At 36.4% G+C, this 21,069-nt stretch overlaps 1 protein-coding gene across 1 annotated transcript; it reads left to right on the top strand.

Moving 5' to 3' along the window:
• Positions 1–17,730: 17,730 nt before the first annotated feature.
• Positions 17,731–17,907, top strand: LOC122105449 (keratin-associated protein 20-2-like). Its single transcript, XM_042676687.1, has one exon. The coding sequence runs from the start codon at positions 17,731–17,733 to the stop codon at positions 17,905–17,907; it is 177 nt and encodes a 58-aa protein (XP_042532621.1).
• The last annotated feature ends 3,162 nt before the right edge of the window (positions 17,908–21,069 follow it).

Here is a 21,069-nt window from a genome sequence, read left to right as displayed (position 1 = left end):
CTTATTCCTGGACCATGAATGCAGTAAAGTACCCTGTAACAAATTCTCTGATGTATGTGATGAAAGAATTGCACTATATGTTTAAACCTACCAGAAACTAAACAGATTATTTCTCTGCATCTAAACAGAACAACTTCGTCATTTCTCTCTTATGTCCCTTATACCTTTCTTGAAAGGATTATTCTAGTAGCATCATTGAAAATCCGTTTCATAAACAAAATATTATCACTTTCATTTCCCATCATATCCCCTTTCCACTATTTGTAGGGGTTTTATCATATAAATTTGAAACCACAGAAAAGGTATTCGTTTTAACACAGTCAGTAATACTGAAGTGAGAAAAAAGCATATTTTTCTCAAACCTGGCTCTTCAAAATTTACAACTATCTGTTCTCTGCCAAAATTATCATGAAATGAATGGTAAGTTACTCCTTAATGGAATAGATGGGTCTTGAGCAACACAGAAAAGAAACTTGGATTATTATTAACTACAGAATGTCAGCAACCTAGAGTACATCAACTACTTTATATTCATCATTAGTCGAGTAGCTTATTGTACCATAAATAGATTCTTTCATATTCTTAGCTAAGCCACAGAACAAGTAGGGGCTATTCTGAAATAGTGGGCTTTCTCACATCAAGGAGGTTTTGCTAACAGTAACTGTAACCAGAGAGCCTCTGTTTTCTTATATGTTGCCTTTTACTCTCTACAAAGCTATGCAAGAAATGTTTGTCATGGTAGCTGTCTCAAGATCTCAAGACATGAAATTCAAAAGCTAAAGTATTCTTAAAGGTCTTTCTTAAAATTCCTAAGTTCCTAAAATTGTGAATTTGGGCCATACATAATCTAAGAGGTAGAAACTCTGAAAGATCATAATTCCTAACTCAAATAATCAAATTTCCAAAATTTAAATTCTAGAGAAAATATGCTAAAGTTCTTTCAAAGGGCCAAATATAATATTGCATGACTGAAATCCTGACCATGTTGGATTCATAGACCAGCATCAGACAAAAGCATGAGATAATATACTAAAATAAGTGCTGAAGTCATCATTCCCATAGGAGAGTGCTTGATTTGCAAGCACAAGGACTTGAATTCAAATCCCAATGCTTCCAACAAAAGGAATAATTGTTTAAGATATTGATTAACGTTTTAAATAGAGACTCACTTGGGAAATTCCCCAAAACATTATAAAATACATCATAGACCATTTCATACAATAAAATAGATTAGAATAACCTATGTGTTTCTGCAAGTGTAAACACTGGTATATTAATCATAATCAGAAGCTATGACTATTAAGAGAAGATGAAATATAGTTATAAAGAAGTAGGTCAAAAAGCAAAATATATAAATGGGTATTTATTATGGTTGGCACTTGGGGACACTCAGCTTTATAATTATGGTCATCTGAAATACCATACAACCTTGTTAAGCTGTAAATTGTACAGGCTTACAGTACAACTCTTTAATTTTTTTGTCAGTCATAGGGCTTGAATTCTGGGCCTGGGAACTGTACCAGAGCTCTTTAGCTTAAGGCTAGCACTCTACCACTTGATCCACAGCACCACTTCTGGTTTTCTGGTGGTTTATTGGAGATAAGAGTCTCAAGGACTTTCCTGCCCAGGCTAGCTTTGAACCACGATCCACAGATCTCAACCTCCTGAGTAGCTAGGATTACAAGCATGAGCCAACAGTACCTGGTTACAGTATAACTCTTGGTAAAACAGTTTAAAGTCCATGAGTCATCTCTATGAAATGTCTTAGCCAAGAGCTAGTGACTCACAACTGAAATCCTATCTACTCAAGAGGCAAAATCTGAGAATCCCAGTTAGGTAGGAAAATCCTTGAGACTCTTATCTCCAATTAACCAACAAAAAGCAGAAGTGGCACTGTGATAACAGTGTTAGAATGCTGACCTTGCATTTAGGGACCGTGCTCAGGTCTGGGTTCAAGCCCTGGGAGAGAGAGAGGAGAGAGAGAGACAGAGAGAGAGAGAGAGAGAGAGAGAGAGAGAGAGAGAGAGAGAGAGAGAGAGAGAGGAGAAAAGATTTAATATTTTTAGAATTTTATCTTTCATAAATATAAATATGTCTTCATCTTTTAAGGAAGTTTCTATGTTTGTGTACACACAACTCTTTTAATCTTGTGACAATGTATTTTCATGACATCTCATTTGGAAAAAAAAAACAAGATAAAGTGGAACTCTTCACAAGTCTTTTGAAGTTTATGTCTCCAGTTTTGTTGGTTCATTATGAAAAAATGAAATACTTAGTGTAACAAATTATAACCAAATTACTTCCTATTTAGTATAGTGCATGCTTGTGCAAAAACTAAAAAAGAAAAAGATAGGAAGGAAAGTAAGCTGGATATGGAACTGTATGCCTATAATCTAAGCTATTTGAAAAGCCAAGGTAATTTTATGCCACTCCAGCTAAAAGCACAGAACTCTTTCTAAAAACCAAACTATGAGCAAAATGACAGGAGTTTTTCTTGAGTGGAAGAGTTCTTAGCAAGTGTAAGGCCCTGGTTTCCATCCTCGTTAATGTCAAGAAAAAGAGGAAGACCTACAAACTAAATCTGACACATAAAAATTGTATTTGTTTTGTTAACTTTTGTACTCAATTATTGCTTTAAAAAATAGATATTTTGGTTGTTCTATTCAGTGCAGAAGAAGCCTATATGAAAAAGTCACTATGTAAAATCAATAGAACCAAAAATAGAAATCAATAGAAACCAAAATCAATAGAACCAAAAGAACAGTATACAGAGCCCAGGTGTAGATCTGTATCGATAGAGTGAATTGATATTTAAGAAGATTGCCAACTATACACAATGTAAAAAGGACAGTCTCTTCAAAATATGGTGTTGGGAAACTAGAAATCCTCACACAAAAAAGGTTACTGTACAGTGTCTAACACCATATAAAATTCAAGTGGATATGGGTCAAAGACCTTTATATAAGATATGAAACAGAAAAAAAAAACAAGTAAAAGTTTCATGACACTGGTTTTAACAATATGACAACAGCAACAAAAGCAAAACAGCTTAGTGGTAATATATCACCCCAAACTCCTTCCACCTTGTAAAGGAATAACAGAAGAAAACCGGAATAAGAATAAGAAGAGAATTCACAGAATGGAAGAATTGACAAACCCTATATTTCGTAAGAAGTTAATATTTAAAAATATGCATCTGGGTTGATATGGAACCAACCCAGATGCCCCTCAGTAAATGAATGGATCAAGAAAATGTGGTCTATACAAAACCAGGCAGGGACTCATCAAAGAAAGAGAAATATAGACCCATTTCTTTGATGAACATCAATGCAAAACTTTTCAACAAAATTTTGGTCAATCGACTTCAACAATTCATCCAACATAATCATATACCACGATCAAACAGGATTCATTTAAGGGATGCAAAGCTGGATCAATAAATGCAAATCAATTAATATAATTCATCACATCAACAAGAGCAAGGATAAGAACCACATAGTTATATTAATAGATGCAGAAAAAGCATTTGACAAGATACAACACCCCTTTATGATGAAGGTTCTGGAAAAATTAGGAATCCATGGAACATTCCTCAATACAATAAAGGCTGTATATGACAAAGCTAGAGCCAGCATTATACTTAATGGTGAAAAACTAAAGCCATTTCCTCTTAACTCAGGAATGAGACAAGGATGCCACTCTCTCCACTTCTCTTCAATGTACTATTAGAATGCCTAGCTACAGCAATAAGACAAGATGCAGACATAAAGGGGATCCAAATAGGGAAAGAAGAAATAAAACTCTCCCTCTTTGCAGATGACATGATCTTGTATTTAAAGAATCCCATGGACTCCATTCCCAAATTACTCAAGCTGATTCAAAAGTTTGGCAAAGTAGCAGGGTATAAAATTAACCCTCAAAAATCAATGGCTTTCTGTATGCCAACAATGAGAAAAGTGTGGCTGAAATCAGGAAAGCAATTCCATTCGTAATAGCCCCACAAAAAAATAAAATACCTAGGAATTAACCAAAGAAGTGAAGGACATCTATGATGAAAACGTTAAAAAAAAAACAGGAAATCAACACAGAACTTAAAAAATGGCAAAACCTCCCATGCTCCTGGATTGGAAGGATCAACATCGTAAAAATGGCAATACTTCCTAAGGCTATCTACAAATTCAATGCGGTACCTATCGATATTCCAACCTCATTCTTCAAGGAAATAGAAGAGGCAATCCAAAAATTCATATGGAACAATAAAAGACTCCGAATAGCAAAAATGATCCTTAACAGAACAGTGCTGGAGGAATATCAATACCAAATTTCAAACTCTACTACAAAGCCATAGTAATCAAATCAGCTTGTTACTGGCACAGGAACAGACCACAGGACCAATGGATAGAATTGAAAACCCAGAAATCAACCCACAGACCTATAGCCATCTAATCTTTGATAAGGGAGCTAAAAAAATAGCGAAAGAAAGACAGCCTCTCAGTAAATGGTGCTGGCAAAATTGGTTAACTAATTTTAGAAAACTAAAACTAGATCCTGCACCAGAATCAACTCAAAATGGATCAAAGACCTCGGAGTTAAAACAGACACTCTGAAAACATTACAGGATGTAATAGGAGAAACCCTAGGTTTCCTTGGCACAAGAAGAAATTTTCTTAATAGAGACCTAGAATAGGAGAAACTCTAGGTTTCCTTGGCACAGGAAGAAATTTCCTTAATAGAGACCCAGAAACACAACAAATCAAAGAAAGGTTGGACAAATGGGATTGCATGAAATTGCAGAGCTTCTGCATGGCAAAGGACATAGGTAGCAAGATCAATATAAAGCCCATGAATTGGGAGAAGATCTTTACTAGCCATACAACAGACAAGGGTCTTGTATCTAAAATATACCTGGAACTCAAAAAATTAAATCTCCCAATAATAAATCCTCAAAGAATCAACTGCCCAATAAATAAGTGGGCTAAAGACTTAAAGAGAAACTTCTCTGAAGAGGAAAGCATGGCCAATAGACACATGAAGAAATGCTCAACCGCCCTAGCTATAAAAGAAATGCAAATCAAACCAACATTGAGATACCACCTCATCCTAGTTAGAATGGCTATAATCAAGAACTCTAATAACAACAGATGCTGGAAGGGATGTGGACAGAAGGGAACCTTACTGCATTTTTGGTGGGAGTGTAAACTTGTTCAACCACTTTGGACAGCAGGATGGAAGTTCCTCAAAAGACTCTGCATAGAGCTCCCCTATGACCCAGCAATCCCACTTTTGGGCCTTTACCCAAATGATCACAAACAAGACCATACTAAAGCTACCAGCACAACTATGTTTATTGCAGCCTTATTTACCATATCTAAGCTATGGAACCAACTCAGATGCCCCTCAGTAGATGAATGGATCAAGAAAATGTGGTATATATACACAATGGAATTCTATGCCTCCATCAGAAAGAATGACATTGCCCCATTTGTTAGGACATGCAAAGAATGGAAAAAATTATATTAAGTGAAGTAAGCCAGGCCCAAGGAAACATAGGTCCCATGGTTTCCCTTTTTTGCAATAACTAGTATATGTCTGAGACAAGCAGAAAAGGTTGATGTTAGGTGAAATGTACCCCACAATAAGTATTCAAATGTTTTTTACTTTCATGCAATGGTTTCTAACATATTTATAGAATGATTTTTTTGTTGCTTTGTATGTCCCTCCCCCACGATATTTGATATTGGTATAATTTGTGGAGGGGAAGGGAAAAAACAAATCGCTTAAATAGGGATACAGGTGACCCATTGCAACAATGAGATGTACAAGTTGTTATGTCAAAAAACAAACTTTACTACTTTGGCCTGGAGTGGAGGGGAGGGCGGAGAAGGGAGGGACATGAGGGGGTGACATATGGGAAGGGTTAGGAAGGGGAAACAAAGGAGGAAGCAACAATGCTTAGTAAGAAATGTGCTTATTATTTTGTCCATGGAATTGTAACTCCTCTGTACAATATTTCCATAATAAAAAAATTATAAAAATGTGGAAATGTGGTGTATATATACACAATGGAATTCTATGCCTCCATCAGAAAGAATGACATTGCTCCATTTCTTAGGAAATGGAACGACTTGGAAAAAACTATATTAAGTGAAGTAAGCCAGGCTCAAAGAAACATAGGTCCCATGGTTTCCCTTATTTGCAACAACTAGTATATGTCTGAGTCAAGCAGAAAAGGTCAGATAAGTTGATGTTAGGGAAATGAACCCTAAGATATATTTTCAAATGTTTTTTTTCTTTCATGCAATTGTTTCTAACACATTTATAAGATTATTTCTTTGTGGCTTTGTATTTCCCTCCTCCACAGTATAACCCCTGCTTTCACTGTATTTGATGTCGGTATAATTTGTGGAGGGGAAGGGAAAAAACAAATAGTTTAAATAGGGATACAGGTGGACCCATTGCAACAATGAGATGTATAAGTCATTATGTCAAAAATGAACTTTACAACTTTGGTGGTGTGGAGGGTTAGGTGGGAGGGCAGGCAGAGGATAGGAAGGGAAGGGAAGGGATGGGAAGGGGAAAAAAAGGAGGAGGCTACAATGCTTGATAAGAAATAGACTCATTATCTTGTCCATTTAATTGTAACCCCTCTGTACAGTATTTTCACAATTAAAAAAAAGATATGTGCTCATGAAAAGGTTAAGAATTTGAAACTTTTATAAACTGTTCATTAGAATGCAAATAGTACAGCTATGGTAGGTAGAGTTTTTTTCTTTTTCCCAAATTTAAAAGAAGTGGTGGAAAATGAACTTTACAACTTCTGGGGGTGGGAGTGGGGGTGGGGTAGGGAGAGGAGTAAGACAGGTGGAGGAGGGAAGAACCACAAGGGAGGGGATAACAATGCTCAACAAAAAATGTACTCATTGCCTTACTCATGTAACTGTAACTCCTCTGTCCAGCATCTTTACTACAATATATATATATATATGTATATATATATATGTATATATATATATATCAACTGAAAAAAATGAAAATAGAGGAGAGAAAAAAACAAAAAGAAGAAAGATGGGGCTGGAGTCTCTCTATCGTTTCAAGCACAAATCTTCAATTACCTGAAGCCCAGAGGACCACCCAACCATAAAAGCTTCACCCAGTGGTATCATGAGTTGGGAGGACAGCTTTTAATACCTGGCACTTTAGGGGGACTTTTAATACTTGGCACTTTGTATCCAAACTATAGCACTTACTAAGACATCACTTACTAAGAACTATTAGCATTCACATCAACCCTCTATTTCTATATGTAGATTGTAGGAGGGAATCTAGGAATACATGAAAATAAAATTAAGGAAGCAATCAGCCATAGCCAAAATTTTTAAATCCTATAATGCTATTCTGTGGTTTGTTCAAAAAGTAAAATGTAGCCAGGTGCCAGTGACTTTTCCTATAATACTAGCTATTCAGGAGGCTGAGATCTGTTCAAAGTCAGCCTGGACACAGAAGTTTGTGAAACTCTTATTTCCAAGTAACCACCAAAAAGTTGTAAGTAAAGCTGTGGCTTTAAGTGGTAGAGTGCTTGCCTTGAATAAAAAAACTCAGGGACAGCACCTGAGCCTTGAGTTCAAGCAGAAGCAGAGCAGAAAAAGAAGCAGCAGCAGAAGAAGAAGCAGAAGAAGAAGAAGAAGAAAATATTTCAATATAAAACTTAGGTATGTTTAAGCATAATATGGTTATAATATTACAAAAGTTACCATAAAATATATTTGTCAGAAAATTCAGAAAAACTGAATATGAATTAAATATAGAGAATTACAAGAATTTTTAAAATTTCATTGATGTGCTAGAGGTATTGGAGGGTGTGTACTTCTTATACAATAAGGATGAATTACTTTTGTGAAAATTTTACCTTATCTAGGATTTGTTTTTTTAAAAAAAACAGAAACTACTAGTGGTATACAAGGAGACAGAAGCTGTTAGCAGGATACTGACAGTTATTAAACCACAGGGATGTGTTCATAAAGCTTCAATTTAATATATTTTATGTATGTAAGAAAACTTACTTATTAAAATAAATAATAACCAAGAAAAGCTTCTTTGACTTGAGATATGTCAATTTTCTCTTTGGAGAAGATGTCTACCTACCATATAGAGAAACAAAGACATAATTTTTAAAAGCAACATTTTCACACACAGAGTTATTAAACTAGATTTTTAAAACTTGGCATTTATTTTCAGATAAACAAAGAATGAGTCAGAGTTCCACATCTGAATAAGAAAAATACATTTGAGATATGTGATTTAGTCAAAGGAATGCTGGTTTGAGAGCAAAGAAGTCTTGCTTAAAATAGTGACATATTGGGGCTGGGAAGGTGGTTCAGTGGCAGAGTGCTTGTCTTGCATGCATGAGGTTCTGGGTTCGATTCCTCAGCACCACATCCAGAAGTGGTGTTGTGGTTCAAGTGGTAGAGTGCTAGCCTTGAACTGAAGAGCTGAGGGACAGCATCCAGGCCCAGAGGTCAGGGAACATGACCGACAAAAAAAATAATGACATATTGTTTAGTGAAACAAGAATTAAGGAAATATAGTAGTGATTCAAAAGAGTAAGAAATACATGACGCATGGGTCTTGTGATGTGTCCCAAGTGTCACTAAGGATGTATATAAAAGTATATGGGCAGATGGGGCTGATCACACTGAAGAAAATCAATTCCTTGCTTCTCAATAAACACTGAACCCAGTTCTGAACCATATGCACCTGAAGAAACTTCTGTGGAAGTCTGGGTGCATCTACAGTGGCCTGGGCTCTGGCTGTAGCTTTTGTAGTTATGGTGGGTATGGATATGGCTGCTGCTGTCAACTGTGCTGTAGCAGGTACTGGTTCTATAACTTCTACTGAAAACCTTTCAGTAAAAGTCAATCCAGTAAGGTTTATGTTTAATGAACTTCAATTGTTTGTCTAAGACAGGCCTAAAGAAACATAGGTCCCATGGTTTCCCTTATTTGCAATAGCTAGTATGTCTGAGAAAGCAGAAATGGTCAGATAAGTTGATGTTAAATGAAATGAAACCCAAGATAAGGACTCAAATGATTTTTCTTTCTTGCTATGGTTTCTTTTCTTTTCTTTTTTTTTTTTTGTGGGGGGGTCCGGTTGTGGGACCTGAACTCTGGGCCTGGGTACTGTCCCTCAGCAATTCAGCTCAAGGCTAGTGCTCTACCACTTGAGCCACAGCACCACTTCCGGTTTTTTTCTTTTTGCTTATGTGGTGCTGAGGAATCGAAACCCAAGGCCTCAGGCAGGAAAGGAAAGTACTCTACCACTAAGTCAAATTCCCAGCCCTTCTGGCTATGGTTTCTAACATATTTATAAGATATTTCTTTAAGAATCCCATGGAATCCACTCCCAAATTATTCAAGCTGATTCAAAACATTGCAAAGTAGCAGGGTATAAAATTAACCCTCAAAAATTAATGGCTTCTCTGTATGCCAACAATGAAAAAAAGCATGGCTGAAATCAGGAAAGCAACTCCATTTGTAATAGCCCCACAAAAAATAAAATACCTAGGAATTAACTTAACCAAAGAAGTGAAGGACCTCTATGATGAAAACTTTAAAAACCTGAAAAAGGAAATCAAAACAGAACTTAGGAAGTGGCAAAACCTCCCATGTTCCTGGATTGGAAGGATCAACATCGTAAAAATGGCCATACTTCCCAAGGCTATCTACAAATTCAATGCGATACCTATCAATATTCCAACCTCATTCTTCAAGGAAATAGAAGAGGCAATCCAAAAATTCATATGGAACAACGAAAGACCTTGAATAGCAAAAACAATCCTCAACAGAAAGAACACTGCTGTAGGAATATCAAAACCAAATTTCAAACTCTACTAGAAAGCCATAGTAACCAAAACAGCTTGGTACTGGTACAAGAAAAGACCTCAGGACCAATGGAATAGAATTGAAAACCAGAAATTAACCTACAGCCATCTAATCTTCGATAAGGGAGCTAAAAAAATAGAATGGAAGAAAGTCTCTTCAGTAAATGGTGCTGGCAAAATTGGTTAACTACTTGTAGAAAACTACAGCTAGATCCTTATATATCACCCTGCACCAGAATCAACTTTAAATGAATCAAAGACCTCAGAGTCAAAGCAGACAATCTGAAAACATTACAGGATGGAATAGGAGAAACCCTAGGTCTCCTTGGCACAGGCCAAAATTTTCTTAATACAGGCCCAGAAACACAAAAAATCAAAGAAAGGTTGGGCAGATGGTATTGCATGAAATTGCAGAGCTTCTGCATGGCAAAGGACATAGCTAACAAGATCAATAGAAAGCCCACAGATTGGGAGATCTTCTCTAGCCATGCAACCGACAAGGGTCTCATATCTAAAATATACCTAGAATTCAAAAAACTAAATCCCCAACAACAAATCCTCAAAGAAACTGCCCAATAAATAAGTGGGCTAACAACTTAAAGAGAAACTTCTCTGAAGAGGAAAGAAGGATGACCAACAGACACATGAAGAAATGCTCACCTCCCTAGCCGTAAAAGAAATGCAAATCAAAACAACATTGTTAGAATGGCTATATTCAAGAACTCTAATAACAACAGATGCTGGAGGGGATGTGGACAGAAGGGAACCCTACTGCATTGTTGGTGGGAGTGTAAACTTGTTCAACCACTTTGGAAAGCAGGATGGAGGTTCCTCAAAAGACTCCACATAGAGCTCCCCTATGACCCAGCAATCCCACTTTTGGGCATTTACCCAAATGATCACAAACAAGACCATACTAAAGCTACCAGCACAACTATGTTTATTGCAGCCTTATTTACCACCTGGAACCTACCCAGATGCCCCTCTGTAGATGAATGGATCAAGAAAACGTGGTATTTATACACAATGGAATTCTATGCCTCCATCAGAAAGAATGACATTGCCCCATTTGTTAGGAAATGGAAAGACTTGGAAAAAAAATTATATTAAGTGAAGTAAGCCAGGCCCAAAGAAACATAGGTCCCATGGTTTCCCTTTTTTGCAATAACTAGTATATGTCTGAGACAGCAGAAAAGGTCAGATAAGTTGATGTTAGGTGAAATCAATCCCAAGATAAGTATTCAAATGATTTTTCTTTCATGCAATTGTTTCTAACATATTTATAAGATGATTTCTTTGTTGCTTTGTATGTCCCTCCCCCACAGTATAACCATTCCATTCACTGTATTTGATGTTGGTATAATTTGTGGAGGGGAAGGGAAAAAACAAATCATTTAACTAGGGATACAGGTGGAACCATTGCAACAATGAGATGTACAAATCCTTCTGTCGAAAAACGAAATTTACAACTTTGGCAGGGGGTGGAGTGGGGGGAGGAAGGGGGGCATGAGAGGGGGAGATGGGAAGGCATAGGAAGGGAAAACAAAGGAGGAGGCAACAATGCTTGATAAGAAATGTACTCATTACCTTGCCCATGTAATTGTAACCCATCTGTACGGTATTTTCTTTTTTAAATTTTTATTGTGAAAATACCGTACAGAGGAGTTATAATTATGTGGCCAAGGTAATGAGTACATTTCTTATCAAACATTGTTGCCTCCTCCTTTGTTTCCCCTTCCCATCCCTTCCCATCTCCCCGCATGCCCCCCGCCTCCCACACCCCCATAAAAAAAGTCAATCCATCCCTGTCCATCCGGACCCATTGAATCAGCCTTCCTCACATGAATATTTCCAAATTGTATGTCAGATTCTGGAAGACTCACGTGAAATACTTAACAATTTTTTAAAAGCTTTGTCTTTGATATTATAAGGACATTAAAATTGACAACAACATTTATGTGAAATATTTACTTTAACACTTCATCTTATTTTGAACTTGGACTTAGTGCATGTAAGTGTGTGTGTGTGTGTGTGTGTGTGTGTGTGTGTGTGTGTGTGTGTGTGTGTGTGTGTGTGTGTGTGTTCTGGTAAAGCAATGGGAAAGGAAAATATGAAAGTAAAAATAAAACTCGTTAAACGGATACTATACTCAGGAAAGAATTCTAGTATAGTAACTTCTCTAAACAATTAAGGAACAATTAACAAAATAAATACTATAAAGATGAAACACATTTGTTGGTGTTAAGGAGGGAAAGGGAGGGGGAAGATGAATGAACAGGAGAAGGAAAGGCAAATATAGTCATTATATTTAGTGTCCATTAGATAATAAGCTGAGCTATATAACTTGAAGGTATGGATGGGCTTGACACTGGAAGAGGTGACACAATCAGGCCATATTATACTCATAATCTGACTCAGTGAATTGAAGCCCCTTTGTACAACTACTTAAACATTTGTAGTTTAAAAATTAATCGTTAAAAAGATTCTGATGGCAGAACAACAAGAATCTGACATCATTTTGTACAGATAAATGATACATATATAACCTACTATAACAATTATATATTATCATATTATGATATATAATCTATTTTATATACATATCATCTATTATTATGAGACACATACTTTATCACATTTTTTGCCAGTCCTGGGTTTGAACTCTGGGCCTGGGCGCTGTCCCTCAGCTCTTCAGCTCAAACCTAGCATTCTACCACTTGAGCTACAGCACCACTTCTGGCTTTTTTCTGCTTATGTGGTGCTGAGGAATCGAACTCAGGGCCTCATGCATGCAAGGCAAGTGCTCTACCACTGAGCCAATTTGCTGCCCTATCGTATTTTTTAGTCAGTGTTTCCTCTTCCTGATCAGGATAGAATCTTAGCCCCTTGCTCTGCAAAGTTACACAGTTCTTAACAATAGTTCTTTTCCCCAACTTCAATATCCACAGCAAATGGCTTTAGGTGTGTTGCCCTTGTGTGTTGTTAAACCACTCTCAATTAGACCAAAAGGCAAATCTTCATCTGTGGCATGGCAGATTGTCTCAGTATAAATGCCATGCCATTTCTAATACAAGGCTGCCAATATCATGCTACTAAATGCAGAGATCATAGAATCATTTCTCCAGGTTGGTACAAGTTGACTTTAGCACATAATTGTGAGGCTGTTTGTTGGCACATTTATGTGAGGACCAACTATATAGCTACAAGAGAAAGACATACAGCTTGAGATTTATAACTAGTAATTTCACTTTTCTATCTCTTATTGACAAATTTAGTTATCTCATGAATATCAAAATTTGGGGAACTAATTAAGACAAGGCTGTTTTCATGGCTATTTCCAATTTTTGACTCAATCAACTCTTGTTTCATTACTATTCACCTTATTCTTAGTAAGAGTATGCAAATAGGTCTTGGTGAGTTTAGTTTTTCATAATGAAAGCATCAAGCACTTCATATAGAATACCGTATTCTACTGATGGAAGTACCAAAGATACCAAAATATGTTCATCATCTCATCTGGATATTTCTAACTTAGAAAAAATTAATATTGGTTCGTCAGGACAATGTAATAGTCTCGAATGGCTTTGTGATGTGGATATCACTTATAGTCCTGGTTTAATTGGTGAACACTGTTTAGATAATGTAATAGGTTTGGACTAAAGAAAAACATTATTCGTCTGTGTCTGTCCTGGTGTTGAACCCAGGGCCTGAGCATTGTCCCTATGCTTTTTTGTTCAGCGAGCACTCTACCACTTGAACCAGAGCTCTACTTCCAGCTTTTTTTGGTGGTGAATTGGAGATAAGAGTCTCAAGAACTTTTCTGTCCAGGGAAGGCTTTGAACCATAATTCTCAGATCTCAGTCCCCTGAGTAGCTAGAATGACAGGCATGGACTACTAGCACCTGGCCAAAAAAATATTTTTAAGCCAAATAAAGCATGATTGATTTTTAACAAAATTTAAAAATCCATTAATATACTAACTATAAACAGGAATTTACCTATATGCTTGCCAGTGATATTTTATTTGAGTGATTAATCTGAATTGTATGATGTTTAATGAGCCATGCATTGTGCAGCTGTTAACATTGAGCCTGAGGACACAGAATCCCCGCTATGCTACTGAGCTTTTCATTTCCAACATCATGGGTAAACATGGCAACCTTGGTGACAGCTGGTTTCTGACTATAAGCTGTTCACCTCACAGGACATTATTCTGGTCCTTCGTGTTTTACTAAGGCTCTTCATGAGCAGCTCAATCTATAGGACTCCTTTCCTTCTATTTTATACCCCACACTCCATACTTCCATAAAAAATGAGAACCTCATTCTTCAGTCTTGAAGAAAAAGGAATTCCAAGTCAGTATGTTTCACCGTGCTTAACTGAAATGTCAACTTTTTCAAAATATTTGCTTCTCACCTAATGCGAACATTATTGTTCTCCACACATGGTCAAGTCTTGTATTTCATGTGAGAACAAAGTTTGTATTCAATAAGTCAAGTACACCTGGACATTACATTTCATACTGCTTATCTCTATTTGTGTGTGTGCATGTATACACAAGAGAGAAGAGTAAGAAATGAGGAGAAAGGAATGAGAGAGAAAAAGAAAGACATTGTCATAGTGCAGTGCCACCAAACATCCATGTGCTTTGCCATTTAGCCCATGGCAGTTTCAAGACAAGGGCCACTGACTTTTACTCTAACCCAGATAGCTCCTCTCTGGCTAGCCCCACTTGCTTGCTCAAAAATGAGTTCCAATTGGGGGTCTCTCACAGGTCTAGTTGTTGAGGCTGCCAGGCAGGCTGAGAGCAGGTCAGGCTACAGGTTCCTCACAAAATACTCTACTCCTTGACACCATAAATCTTGGCTGAAATCCTTAGTGACATACATCATACAGAGATAATCTATTCCTCACTCCTCAACTGATTCCATCTACAAGGAACCTGTCACTCTGCTGGCAGGCACAGTACAATCTCTGTCTGGTTAACTTCCCAACATTTGATGTGAAAATACTTCAATTTGCCAGCTGTTTATCAGTTGTCCACCTGTCACACTTCAGATCTTACATGTCCTCCAGAGGACTAAGTATTAAGTCTCACTACCATGTGGTTTGGGAGACAATGCTCCCTTTGAGAATTGGGGTCTCATGCAAGATCTTTACAACAGGACAAAACTCCAAAGGGATCCGTGGGTCTCTGTCCCCTTCTTTTCCTCCAGTTCATGAAACAAGCAAGTTTTCTTCCACCATATGCTTCTGTAGTGATGTGCTGCCTAACCCTGGATCCAAAGGGCAGGATCCACTGCTCATAAGCTGGAATTGCAAACACTTGCCAAATGCCAGTGGCTCACCTCTGCCATCCTAGCTACTCAGGAAACTGAGACCAGGAAAGTCCGTGTGAGACTTTTCTCTACAATAAATTACAAAAGAGAAAACAAAGCCAGTGGAGAAGCTGTGGCTCAAATGGTTTAAACCTTGAACAAAAGACTACAGCCAGCACATGAGCCCCAGGGCAAGACATAGGACTGGCACCAAATCAAATATAAACCAAATGTGTGTATATATATATATATATATATATAATTTATATTTATTTATATTTAAATATATCCATATTCATATATTTTGGTATATATGTGATTTTATATAATTTATGCATATGATTTATATCAAATTTTATATATATAATTCATTATAGACTATATATTAAATGAAGTATATAAAGCTTACATTATATAACTTATATAATTATAAAATATATAATACATTATATACTGTAATATATAGTATATATTTATAAGTATATATATACTTCATATCTGTATATGTACATATGTTTCATATGTACATATGAAACAAAAATAATACATTTTCTTTCTTAAAATAGTGTTCTTCACTATTTAATAATTGTGGCTGAAAGCTGACTGACACATGAGTTTCGCGAAGCTGTTGTCATGGTCCTAACTTACTGTTTCCCACTTAGTTAACCATGGCTTTTCTTGGGATTCTTTATTTTCCCTTTGAACTTTCAAAACTGAATAGGCCCAGATGTTCCTTGTTTTCTTAAGAGTCTCTGTCATATTCAGAAATGACAGGAAGACAAAAGAATTTTATAAAATGTCTGACAGCACTTAGACAAAAACATCAGTTTGGTTTAAAAAAAAATTTTGTTTCATTTTCAAGAAATCACAAAATCTTGTCCCAAGTTGTTTTGTCATCATAAAAATGAAAAGTAAAACCTAACAATAAAATTTTGACAAAACAACACAGATGCCAGCCATTATTTAGACACTTGAATATCTATCTTATTTTTTAAAAGTATGTGTGACAACAAAAACTTTAGGCAATGAATAAAAGAGATTTATTTTAGATTCAATAGAAAGAAAAGACTTATTTTATTTTTCTGTCATATTAGAAATTTCCCTATGTCCTCTTACCATTTCTGACATATAAAGCCAAGAAACCAGTCAGAGGAGACTACCAAGAAAGAATCATAAATGCTACAAAACACACCTTCAAAATAATTGGTATACAGATGGTTAAAAAATACATAACAACTGGCTATCTGAAAGAGGTTGAAGAGGGTAAGATACTTGGGAATTCCTCTCTGAAATTCAATCTAAATTAGAAAATAGACAACGAAAGTTTGAAGTTATTTTAGAAAGTCCGAGAACAGAAGAAAAGATGAGTGATAGGGTGAGACTGATTAGGATGTATTTAAATATGTCAGGAATGTAACAAAACATCTACTCTCATATAAATAATATAAGCACATAGAAGGAACAGAAGGAAAGCAAAGTTTTTTCACTATACCCATGAATCTATCATTAGTTTCAGTGTTTTACAATTTTATTTTTAGAAAATGTGAATGATTTGGCAGGATTTGTATGGCCACAGATTTGTATAGCAATTTATACAATAAGTGGAGTTTGTTTAATATTGGCAGATTTCATTAAGTAGGTAAAGCCAAACAAAAGAAAAGGTTTTCCATGATTAGACAAGGTTATCTCGAAGAGCTGCAAACTATAGAAAAATACATTGCTTTTGGTCTACAAACTTCTTCGTAGATAACATGACTGCTATAACGTCAGGTCATTTCAAATAGCAAAGGAAATCCTTGGTTAAAAAAATACATAAAAACTGAAAATGGAGGTGCCCAGCTCAATTATACTATTTCACATATATATCATCACTATTTAATATGAGGAGACAAAAAGAAGCAGAGATAACACACTATCTTGATTTTTAACATTTCAATTTTTTTCTGAAAAGACTAATATAAGACACACTAAAGGAAAGCATTCGGAAGCAAATGACATTTTTGTTTACATATCATAGTAATTACCATTTAACAGAACCAATAACTATCTTATCTTCATGAGTCAGACTCAGGAGACTTGCTCCAACATATCAGCATTTATTCACAAAGCAAAGCAAGACAAACAAACCCACACAACCCCCAAGGCTTCCTGCGAAGTGATGGAAATAAAGCAAGAATGAAAATGGCATACTTATTCTGATGACTGATCATGTCATATAATCAGGCAGTACATAGCCAACTCCATAGACAGTGAGCAAGAGCATTGAAAACAGAAAAAGAATTTCATCTTACAGGCCCATAAACTGATCATGGAATTCTGACATAGGAAGAAAACCATCCCAGTTATGAGGGCCTTGTTTATGCACTAAGTCGAGGTGTTCAGCATGCTGGGGGAAGCTCTCAGGAAACAGGATGCTCACATGCCTGTGGTTCCCCACCCACCACCCAGGGGTATAAAAGGCAGCTGGCACACAGACACATCCAGACTCAAGAATCCCACCTTCTGCTCCTGTCACAACAGTCCACTCCTGACACCATGTGCTACTACGGCAGCTACTATGGAGGCCTGGGCTATGGCTATGGAGGCCTAGGCTGTGGCTATGGCTGTGGCTGTGGCTATGGCGGCTATGGTGGCTATGGTTATGGTGGCTATGGCTATGGCTGCTGCCGCCCACTGTGCTGTGGAAGATACTGGTCCTATGGCTTCTACTGAGGAGTTCCCTCCACTGCTGAGGGAGAGGAGCTATACCTTCCTGCGCAAGGATCTCCAGAAATACTATCTAAAGCAAAGGAAATGGAATTCAATATGCCCATTTTGACTCACCATTTTCAATTGGATCATGGGATACTTGTAGGAAATGCTTTATTTGAAATGTATTATCCTAACAATAATATGTAAAATTTGGACATATGTAACTCCCAACTTCTATGTAAAGAGATACATATTATTAAATAAATATTTAACAAACTGTACTGGTTACTGCTTTTGTAATGTTCTACTGAATTTTCTATCTGTCTGGAACATGAATGTATGTAATTACATGTCACCTATGTGCAAATATTTATGAAAGTGGAAACAGAGTTTGGTCACGGGGGGTCTAAAGATAATGGGGTGAAAATACCAGTCCTTTCCAACCCCCCACAAAATCTGCTTTTCGTGTGTATTTTAATCTCTCCTACATTGTCTTTGTTTACAGTCTTCATGGATGTTTTAATATTGCCTGCTTCCTACAACAACAGTGGTATTCACATCTGAGAATTTCAATTATGTCTAATTCTCTACTCTGTATAACAACAGTGGTCAGACTCACTAAGCTAGAACTCTGCCACCTAAAATGTCTTTCAAGTTTTAAAAATACTCTTCCTACCCAATGGATTTAGGCTATTGAAAATACTAGCTCACCCACATAGTAGCCAAATAGCACTACAATGCATACCTATTCTATTTACAAAAAATACATATTAGTGCATAGTGAGATAAATGAGGCCATTTATCAGTAGTAAATTAATATTATTTCCTTTTTGTCTAGAAAGTCAAGTTTTTATCACGATTAGATGTCTATGTACATAGATTTTTCTCCAAAATTCAATTCTTGGCACCCTTAATGCACTTAGCTTTCAATTGGGAAACTCAAGCTGACAACAGTTGGGAACGTCAGAAACTGGAAGACATGGGTTCATCTCGGCAGTTCTTGATACAAGGAGCCAGGTAAAAAAGTCTGACAGAAGAAGAAGAACCAGCCTAACTAGGTTTTCGCTTTGTTTTTTTCAGAACAGCAATCCCTGGTTGGAAACATGAATCAAGATCTCTAGAAGTACTCTGAGAGGATGATGAGCTTAATATAGAGTCAGTTTCCTCCTTGAGATGTTGTGTGAATTCTGAACGTGTAGAGACCAATTTCCTAAGAACCAAAGGAGAATTATTTAAAAAGTGGATAGAATTTTTATCCATATAAAATTGCTGAAAATTACTCACCAAAAGTTATAACCTGCTATGAAGCAGCAAAGCTGGAACAAAAGCATATGACTCAACAATATGCAACCCATAAATAAAATTCACTGCAAAAAATGCTAGAGAAGCTTAATGTATAAGCATAAAAACATGCAAAAATCAATACAAACTGTACACTCTAATAACCACATGTGCAAATGGACACCACATTGGATGATAAATTACCATTATCGTTCTGCATAAATATCCTATATATTTCTCATATGCAGATACTTGTAATTTAAAAAATTTTGTTATTATTAATAGTATTGCTATAAATATTTCATCCATTGTGTGTGTGTATGTGTGTGTGTGTGTGTGTGTGTGTGCGCGCGCGCGCGTGTGTGTATGTGTGTACTGGGCTTGAATTCAGGGCCCGGACATTGTTTCTAAGCTTTTTTAGCTCAAGTCTAACATTCTGCTACTTGAGTCACACCTTCACTTCCAGCTTCCAGCTTTTCTGGTAGTTAATTGTAGATAAGAGTCTCACAGACTTTCCTGTCTAGGTTGGCTTTGAACTGTGATCCTCAGATCTCAGCTTCATGAGTAGCTAGGATGACAGTTGTGGGCCATGGGTGCCCAACTTTTGCCCATATTTTTAGCAAATACCCTTTTTCACATTTTTCTTAATGCATTTAAAATGCAAAGTATGGGTCTTTAATTTGGGCTTAAGAAGTGGTTTTCCAAAGATATCTTGCCAGTTTACATCACCATCAGTGTTGTGGTGAGGTTTTTGTTGTTTAACATATGGCTAGTGTCAAATTTTTAAGATAATTCAACCTTAGGAATTTTAAACTTAACAATTACACATGATATTTAGCTGTTTCAGTGCATGGACACATTGCATTTACCTGACAGTTAATGAAGATAAAACACCATTTCAAATTTGTCAACATTATTTGGGAGGTGTATAATTCTGTCTTCAGTTGGTTCAATTGGTTTTCTCTGTAATTTGAAAAAAAATCTTTAGAACATTCTGGAATGTAGTATGCAAGTATTATAGTTATCCTTTCATGCTATTAATGATGTAAATTTCCTGAGGCTTCATTGATTTACTCTTTAAGATTCGTTTTGAAGTAATATAGAGGGAGAAGTCTTTTACTCTACATGAATGATTAATCAACAAGCACTATTTATCACAAAGGTTATTCAGTGCCCACAGCACTACATGTATTTCTCATTCTAATATGCATAATAAATTTTAAATTTCACTCTGCACATTGGTTGCTTTATGCTCTGCAAATTTTAGTGTATCTTCATTAATCTTTAGATTTAAATGCATTTTTGTTGTTGATTCTAGGTTGTCACAAATGTTACAGTTGAGCTTGGTGTGGTGGCACCTACTTATAATTCAAGCTATTCCAGATTACTTGGGTTCAGCAGTTGCAAGATAGGCTAGGCAACAGAGTAAGACCCTCACATCAGATAGGCAAATAAGGCCTAACATCATGGAGTTCCTAGTGTTTTGGTAATAATCTATTTACTTGCTTCAACTTATTAGGGCTAAGCCTGAGTATCTCCTAATTCTTATTTTTTATCAGATATGGACATCTAGTGATTATTTTTGTCATATTGATAAAGAAAAAAATTTAATTTTTAAATAATTTGGCTTGGTTTCACGTGAAACTGATCCTTGCAACTTATGAATTTGTATACTCTCTCAAGGTGAACTATGGTTAAGTATTAGACTCATATATCTTCCTAGTACATTCCTAACCACGTTGAGTCTCTGTATTTCCCTTACCATGTGGATAGCGTGAAAAGGGAATGCAGCCTGGTTCTACACTTATTCTGCACAGCTTCTTGCCTGGCTCCAGAACTGCAAAACCTAACTCACTTCTTACTTTTTATCTGGCAGTCTTAGGGCTTGAACTCAGAGCTTGG

This window comes from Dipodomys spectabilis, unplaced genomic scaffold, assembly GCF_019054845.1.
Source record: "Dipodomys spectabilis isolate Male_0828 unplaced genomic scaffold, ASM1905484v1 ptg000032l, whole genome shotgun sequence".
In the NCBI taxonomy this organism is placed as follows: domain Eukaryota; kingdom Metazoa; phylum Chordata; class Mammalia; order Rodentia; family Heteromyidae; genus Dipodomys; species Dipodomys spectabilis.
Note: the sequence above shows the minus strand (reverse complement) of the source record. Positions and strands in the feature narration are given on the sequence as shown.